The following is a 9,321-nucleotide window of genomic DNA, read 5'->3' as shown; positions in this document are numbered from 1 at the left end:
CATCATGTACTAGCCAAATCTCCTTGCCACCAACATTATTTTCCACTATGTACTTCCTAGCCGGAAACATGAAACTTGTACTCATAACTGCGTATCAAAATATATCAGTGCGGCTGTGGCTGGCTGAATAACAAGAGATACTGAGTTTAAAAGTGGTTAGGATAAAATGGGAAGGAGCTGGGCACAGTCCTTGGTATTAACAGGCATGAAACACACAAATTTCCTTACCAATTTCAAGGTCTTGGAGTCTCTAGAGGGGTTTCTGGTGCAACTTCTTATAAGTGTGGATTTTGTACTTCTATAATTAGGGTGCAAGGGATGCAATATGCAGTCAACACTTTGCTAAACGATTCCTTTATGAATTGGAGAGGAGAGTCAGACTCTAAATCTCTTAAATTTTAAGAGGGAAATGAGGAAAAGAATAATCATTTAAGAATTTTTCTTTATTAACTAGGTAATTTTCAATGTTATGAGACTTTACACAAATTAAAGATTTCATCACGAAACATTTTAATAATATATACAAAAATAAACTGAAGCACATTAAAATTGCAAATATCAATCTATTAATGACAAGAATATCAGTTGGCTGTATCCTTTCCTTCTTATACAATTCAGTACCAGGAACGATATGAAGAATACATCATGAATCTTATAGTAAGAAGTTCAAGCCCATTTTTAAATGGGGTTTGATAAACAGGTAGCAAACACCTACCTTAAGAAGTTCTATCAAGAAACTCAAATGAAAAAAAAAAAAAATCAGTTTGCACATCCGAACCAACCTGTTTTGTTATAAAAATTACAAGTACTGAAAATTAACAACCAGTGATAAAGTTTTTGGTATTTTCTGAATCTCAGTATATCAGGAACTTTCATCCTTGCATATATATTTCTTAAGTACTAAAGGAGAAATTGATTACTAAAAGAATGCTTAATTCAGTAAGAAACTGGCTGGTATCCATACATCACCAACATCATAATGCGTATCCATGCACATACATACGTTAAAGCTACAAAACTATCCAAGTTAGCTTTTTTCTCAATTCTACAACAAAAGTGAAAAAAGAGTTAAAGCTGTAGAATTAAACAAATATTCCCATGAATGACATTCTTAAATTAAAGACTAGTTTGTTCCAAAACTGAAATAGTAATACGTGCAACGGAATGTAAAGGAAATCCTTGATCTTTCTTTTTTCTCAACTGCAAGTAGAAAATACAGGCAGGCTATGAAAATTTATCTCTAGTTCATTCTTACATCAGATTTTTCCTGTTTCTTACAGCAGCTTGACTATTTACCTCCTTTCTTTAAAGGATATTTATAAAATAGGTCCACATTCAACAGCAGTCAATAACTTCCAACAATTCACAAGGATAAAAATGAAATGGACAAAAACACCAACCAAATACCTTTTTATTATATGGTGGCAAAACCATCAAATGCGATCCTGCACTGTTCTCAAAAACGGATTCTTGGTAACTATCTGTGAATTCCACTGTTAAACCAAAGTGACTATAATTAGTCAAATGCTCTATGCACCGACACACCTCTAGACTTAAAATACACAGAGCTGACAATATTCTTTTTTCAGGTGAACAACCCTGTAGAAAAAATACACTATCATCATTCAACTTAGAATTCACATAAATTTCTTCAATGAAAAATTCTGTTATATAAGATTTTTCCAAGATACTTAATGTAAGTCACTGTCAAACAACTTAGGAAAAAAGAACGTAACTTCTTGCTATTCAAAATATATTACTCAAAAAAGGATGGACTTTGCACATAACATAGCAATACATTCATGTCTTTAATATAAGTCTTTATTCTCATTTGATAAGCTTAAGGAGTCTTATTATTCATTTTCCTTTGTTCTGTTTCAGGAAAGATTTCTAGTAGTAACTCTTTCTTGTTCACTTTGCCCATGCTGTTCTTGGGAAGTTTATCGACGACTTTAAGAACAGTTGGTATTGCATATGGTGCCATTCGATCTTTTGCCCATTCACGTAACTTTGACAGAATGATCTCCTTGTTTTCTCTTGGGACCACAACTGCAGCAACCTAAACATAGCACACAATCATTAAATAACAAATTCTGAAAAGTCCTTGCAATAAATACAAAAGTGTATAGTGTATGAAAAAAAAAATCTCGGAAACAATGACAGCAAGACAAACCTTAAGTTATCCTTCAACAAAACTGAATTTATTATTAAAATCTGAGACACATCTGCGTCTCCATTGATCATTATTCATCTTTTGATTCATAATTCCTTTCAGTTTGGTTTGAATTCATTTCAATAGCTGTTCCTTTACACCTATTTTCTATCCTCCTTTTTCTTTTTATATGTAGATGGCATCAGTGTGGAGATACTTTTCATTATCTTTTTATACATTATTACTCTTTGATTTATATTTTCCCCAATCTAAAAAAAAATTGGAGGCAATGAGTTACCTAATTGCATTCCTTTGTTATAATAGGTTTTTCAACCAATTTAAATATGTTTTGAATTGGTTGGTCAATGATGATTTAAGGTCTGAAACGTTTTTCTTTGTGAGCTCCTGTAAGTAACTATATATATATATATATATATATTTACTCTCTATGCGAGACTAGCAACTTTGGTCTTCCTTTTCTACATGGTTATCACTGGACAGTTCCTTATGCTGTTTAGGGAATCGGTCAATTACTTTTTACTACGTATAACTTTGCCTATACATAAACACGTGATGTTGTGTCGTTTCAATTTGTTTATTTTTTCCTTTCGTATTCTCTCTATAGTTTAATTCTGCTTTCATTGAGTAACTGGTGCACAATCTATCACAGGGCAATTGCATGCTTGCTGTGTTTTGATATGTGCCCATGCAGAGATGAATTCTTGTATCCCTGGAAATATGTATGCACCTTAGTAGCATTTGAAGATGTATTTTATGGTACATACGTTAGGGATGCTGCGGGCTCTGTGTGTTTGACTGCATGTTAGATATAGAAAGTGTTCATTACCGAAAAAAAGAAGAGTTTTTTATTTATGTGGCTTTGATTTTATTAATTTTCCTCATGTTCTGTGTTTGTGTTCTCGCCTGGGTCCATCCCTTTGGGCTTGTTATGTTCACATTCTTGACCGACTCCGTGGTAACCATGTTTGCTTACCTTAATTTTCTTTCAGCTGCCATTCTGCTTTCGCCATATGCGCGAGTCACTCCTTTCCCTTTTTTGGCATCTGAGACCTGATGTGTCCTCAGTTTTCCCCATTCATTCACCTAAAGTATTGTAGATGAGATGGGTGTGTGTCTATTGTTTCTTAGGCATGGGTGTGGTCTTTGTCAGACCCATTCCACATATTTTTATTCCCTGTCAAGAATCAAATTTCAATAGTAGAACTGAATAATTTATCTCAGAATCTATTGTCTTTGCAAACGAGGTGGAACACTGAATTTGTGTGTGGTGCCTGCAATGTTATCATATTGCACCGTGAAAGTAAATGATCGCACGACATGTTTGATGCCGTTGTAAGAAAGAAACTGTACCCATGATTGTGCGTACATTTCCTTTGCCTTGGTGATACCTTTATATGTTCTAATCTTGTCCCACCTACAGTGAAACCTCATTTGTGCGTTCCTCTTTAACACGTATTCCCACTTAGCATGTTGTAAATTCAAAGTTCCGACTCTCATCATATTAAATCTATTTAAAAATGCCTCACTTATCACGGCAGGAGTTTTTGCTATTACTGCTTAGTATGATCACATTTTTCCTAGCCCTGAAGATTTTGTCATTCCTTGTGAAAAAAACTTGATTTCCAACCTGAGTAAGAGCCTTCGCCACAGTTGCGCGACACCAATATAAAGGGTCAATCATTGGACATTATAAATTTTCCAGCTAACTCATTCCTGGTTGCCAGCGTTTCGCCCTCGTGTGCTAAGTTGGGCTCATCAGTTGGTAAATAGCACACCCACCAAGACGCATGGATAATGCATACCGTGGAGGCCACTGTGTAGGCTACTTGGAGCCACCGGCAGTGCCAATGCACTATGAGAGACTTTGTCTCATTACCAAAAATTGATGTCTGCCTGGCCCTCAGATGATATGGATGTTGATTCCCATAGGGAACCTGAAATATTTGTCCCAAATGAGTAAATTTATAATACCAATAAAAACAGTCCGTTATTGGACGTTATAAATTTTCCAGCTAACTCATTCCTGGTAGCCAGCGTTTCACCCCAGTGTGCTAAGTTGGGCTCATCAGTTGGTAAATAGCACACCCACCAAGACGCATGGCTAGTGCATAGCGTGGAGGCCACTGCGTAGGCTACTTGGAGCCACCGGCAGTGCCAATGCACTATGAAAGACTTTGTCTCATTATCAAAAATTGATGTCTGCCTGGCCATCAGATGATATGGATGTTGATTCCCATAGGGAACCTGAAATATTTGTCCCGAATGAGTAAATTTATAATACGTCTCCCTGTATGCTCCTAATGAACCTCATTTCAGCTGCTTGTATCTTACTTTCGTTCTGCTTAATTAACGTCCAGGCTGCTGAAGCATAGGTCAGTACAGGTTTATAATAGGACAAGTACAAAACCTTCTTGCACTTCATTGGCACATCTTTGTTCCATACAATGTCTCTCACACACTGGTAGAAACTTGCTGCCTGCTGTATTCTTAAATCAACTTCTCCATCCAAATTTCCATCTTGTGATATCATGCTGCCCAATTATTTAAAACTGTTCACTATTTCAAGAGGTTCATTTCCTATTTTTATCCCTCCCCTGGATTTTCTGTTACCCCTTTTCATGATCAAAGTCTTACTTTTTGCAGTACTAATCTTCATTCCAAAATTTATCTCCTCATTCCATAAATTAACTTTGTGTCTGTACTTCCTCTTCATTATCTCCCCAAACTACAATGTCATCAACAAAGAGCATAGACTTTATTTGCTCATCCATCATCTTCTCCTTGATATTATGTAGAATTCTATCCATTATGATAAAGAAGATTAAGGGAGAAATTCACTTCTCTTCTTAAGCCTGTCTCAACTCTGAACCATTCAGTTTGACCCACTTTGATCCTAACACAGCTCTTGCAATTTTGATACAATACTATTACCTTCTGCATTGTTTCATTCCCAATCTGTGCCTCTGTCAATGTTTTCCATACCAAGTCCCTCGGGACACTGTCATATGCCTTTTCAATATCTAGAAAGGTTACTACTCCTTTCCATATTCCCAATACCTTTCCATCATTTGACGTAATGTAAATATTGGGTAAATGTGGACCTGCCTCTTCTGTATCCATACTGGTGTTCTGCCAATTTACCCTCTACTCTGTCTCTTATTCATTTATCCAAGATTCTTTCAAGGATCTTAGCTGTATGAGGTATCAGTGTCATTCCTCTGTAATTTTCACATTGCTTTGTGTCTCCTTTCTTGAAAATTGGTATAATGAGCCCCTTCATCCACTCTTTTGGAACAGTCTTTTCTCTCTATATCACACTGAAGAGTCTATACAACTACTGTAGACCAACTACTCCTGCTGCTATTATCATTTCTATGGTCACCTCGTCAATTCCAGCTGGCTTGCCTTGTTTCGTTCTTTTAGTGGACCACCGTCCGGCTCGACAGCTAAATGGTTAGCATGCTGGCCTTTGGTCACAGGGGCCCCGGGTTCGATTCCTGGCAGGGTCGGGAATTTTAACCATAATTGGTTAATTTCGCTGGCACGGGAGCTGGGTGTATGTGTCGTCTTCATCATCATTTCATCATCACGACGCGCAGGTCACCTACGGGTGTCAATTCGAAAGACATGCACCTGGCGAGCCGAACTTGTCCTCGGACACTCCCGGCACTAAAAGCCATACGCCATTTCCATTTCAGTGGACCACTAAATCTCTGCCATGGACATCTCGTTTTCCTTATCTTCCATCTGCACTAAATCTGGTTCTTCGATTTCTCCTTGTACCGAGGTATTTTGCATGTTGTAAAGCTGTTCACAGTATTTTCCCCACCTCTGCAATATATCCTGCTTCTGTGTCATCACTTTCCTCCTGTTCACTTTTAATGAAGTTAGCACCTTCTCTTGGGTTTTTCTTCTTTTTAACCCACCGGAATAAGATCTTTTTGTTTCCGGTTGTATCTTCTTGCAGAGATTCGGTGAATTTTTGCCAGCATTTATTTTTCTCTTCTTGAACCACCTTGGAACACTCCTTGTTTTGCATTATCTTGTTCTGTTTCTCAGCCATCAAGCTTGTTTCTTCCTTTTAACTATATCTTTTACCCTGTCATTCCACCAGGGCATTTTTTGATCTTTCTTCGTTCCTGATACTCTTCCGCAGGTCTTTTCTGCAGACTCGACCATTAAAAGTATGCCCATTCTTCTTCGACCCTTCCGATGTCTTCCTTAGGTATACTTGTTTTAATGTGTGTCTGGAACTCTTCATTTATTTCCTTCTCCTGCAATTTCCACACCCTTAGCTTTCTCTGCCTAATCTTAGTCAACTTCCACCCCCCCCCCCAACCTCCACCATCTTTAACTTAGCTATCACAACTCTGTGATCTCCTTTGAAAGATTCACTTGGGAGGGCTGTTACGTCTATCAACATTTTCCTGTTACCTTTCTCGACCAAAATGTAATCTATCAGAGTTTTGATTTTGTTATCCCAACTATATCTTGTTATCTACTGAATGTTTTTCTTTCGAAACCATGTGTTATCAATGATCAGCTCATTTCTTCTACAAAATATCTCTGGCCTTGTTTCTCTTCCCATATCTAAATGGACCTAAAATTTTTTTATCTCCTTTTCTTTCCTGACCTACTTGGGCATTCATGTCTCCCATGATCACAGCCTGTTTGTCCTGTATATGATTTTCCAGATATTCAAGGTATTCCTCTAGATCCGTATCTGCATTTCCTGTTTATGGAGCATACCCTTGAATTATATCTGTAACACTAGTTTCAAGTCTCAATCTGACCTTAATCAACCTGTCATTTATGTTTTCCGCCAATTCTAGGTATTCCTTGAGGCCTTTTCTAATTATGAGACCTATACCATTTTTGGCTTCTCTTCCTCCACTATAGTATAAAGTGTATCTTTTCTTTAGTTTCCTGTCACCTTTTTCTTTCCATTTGGTCTCACTGATTCCCAGCAATTCTATATCTTTGTAAACCATAAAATATACAATTTCTTCCACTTTCCCTGTTAGTGTCACTACATTGATGGTCGCTATCTTGATGTATTTGGTTGCTGGTCGCCCATTTCTCACATTTCTCCCAGCATCACAAGAACTGCACATCGCTTGTGGGGAACGCCCTATCATTTTCCAAGGCTTCAGTACAGTTGTCATCAAAAAGGCTTTTATTACGATGGGTTCGCCACTCCCAAAGGCATTTTACAGCTACTGCCAGCCGACACTTGTAGGCCGCTCCTAACATGGAGAACAGACGCCTTTTGTAGTCACTCCTCTGGAGTACAGACGCTACAGCTGATATGGGGTTTCAGTGGCATTTCCTCCACTGAGGGCCCATTTCCCTCCACACTTAGCCGTTGGTCTTTATAATGGGTCAGGCTGTTTACCGCCGCCCAACACTTGGCGTGGAGACACTGACTGTATGGTTTACTCCATTACCATAGCAGATTCTCAAAAGTAGGGATGATAAGTGCCAGAAATGAACAAAATGCTTTATTAAAGTTTGAAGACAGAAAAAGAAATAGCCTCTCTTCTTGTGAAATACTGGCAGTACAACTAGGCTCCTTTATTTCCTTCACAGATGGTGATGAACTACTCTCAGCCTTCCTTTTTCCAGAAATAACAGAAGCTTGGTCTTGTACTCTATTAACACAAGGACCACATTCCATTTCTGTACCTTCATGTGCCCTTAGCTTGGGAATTTGGAAATTCTTCAGAGATGTGTCTGTTCCATTGGACTGTTTTACCTCATCTTTCAGACAAAAGAATCAAATGACATGGGCATCCAATAATAATAATAATAATAATAATAATAATAATAATAATAATAATAATAATAATAATAATAATAATAATAATAATAATAATAATAATAATGTTTTCACACTGCTCTCTTAGTTTGGCAGCAACACCATTTTTTCTTCCCATCATAACAGGAGCATTATCTGCTCTGAAAACCATACCGTTTGCGATTGGAACGTTATATCTTTTCAGAACATTCAGGAGCAAATTAGCAATATTAACACTAGTAGAGATGCCTTCCAAACTTTCGATGGATAGCAAATGATTTTCAATCTAATTTAATTATTTGTTGAAAAACATGACGACGACAGAATAGAGCTTACTAACTCTTTCATTGCTACCATCAGTTGAAATTGCTAAAGTTTGAATCACCTTACTACCTGCATCACGGGCCATTTCATTAATTATGACAGATATTTTTGTTCCAGCACAAGCATACTTCTTCGCAATGTCGGAATCTGGGAACATCTTTCTGAACAATGGTCCTGTATGATTAGAACAAGACAATGCAAGCTTATGTTCGACAATGAACACCAAGATCAAACATTCTGCTCGAGTGACTGCATCACCTTCCTTCCCGCCTACAAAAAAAAAATTACTTAATTTTTTGTTCCTCTCGAGACAGCTGGCATTATCTTTGTGTTTTTGTGTGATACTGTGAGCTACAATATCAGTCTTTTCTCCATGTAAGACATTTATATCACACCAACACACGGAACAAAATGCATAATAATATCCTTTATTAGACTGAAATGAACGGAAATTCAGTTTTATAAGTATCCCTGAACACTCTGAGATAACGTTTGTTATGTTTTGTAGTCATAATGTGAAGAGAAAATACCAGAAACCGTTACCAACACAACTCTCTGAAATACATTCAAGTCATTAAAATTATGAACTAAGTGAACACAAATACACTGAAATACGTGAAACTACCACATACAAAACAGATCAATATGTCTCACACATTATTAACATACGACTTTGACAGGGAGAAAAGCAAAGAACAGCAAGAAAAAACGTGTGGCCTACAATTCTAACGAAACTACACACAGAAGTGAGCGCGCGAACCACACAATAACAAACTCACTCTTTCGTCCCGATTAACGGAATCGCTAGTGCGCACTAGCTTCTCTGGCTTGTAGGACAATTGCCGTTCTGAATTCCAAGTTGAACAGCACACACGCTGCTGTAGTGAGCGGGAAATAAGATACACGAAGGCGACGGATGATATAGTCACCAAATAAACAATCAAATAAATACGCTTGAAAATGAAGTTGCGTAAATTACACAAGCACACAAGAATTTAACCTAGGGGAAGAGTACTGACCGTACTGG

At 37.5% G+C, this 9,321-nt stretch overlaps 1 protein-coding gene across 8 annotated transcripts in view; it reads right to left on the bottom strand.

Moving 5' to 3' along the window:
- Positions 1-422: 422 nt before the first annotated feature.
- Positions 423-9,321, bottom strand: part of Acsf3 (Acyl-CoA synthetase family member 3) — a 197,381-nt gene continuing 188,482 nt past the window's right edge. For all 8 annotated transcript variants that reach the window (XM_067150220.2, XM_067150224.2, XM_067150219.2 and 5 more), the window contains one exon: positions 423-2,059. In XM_067150220.2, the coding sequence (XP_067006321.2) occupies positions 1,841-2,059 (219 nt within the window). In that variant the 3' untranslated portion in view covers positions 423-1,840. The remainder of the gene's footprint in view (positions 2,060-9,321) is intronic.

The sequence above is a fragment of the Anabrus simplex genome, chromosome 6, assembly GCF_040414725.1.
Source record: "Anabrus simplex isolate iqAnaSimp1 chromosome 6, ASM4041472v1, whole genome shotgun sequence".
In the NCBI taxonomy this organism is placed as follows: domain Eukaryota; kingdom Metazoa; phylum Arthropoda; class Insecta; order Orthoptera; family Tettigoniidae; genus Anabrus; species Anabrus simplex.
The sequence above is the reverse complement of the archived record's forward strand: the minus strand, read 5'-3'. Positions and strand labels throughout refer to the sequence as shown.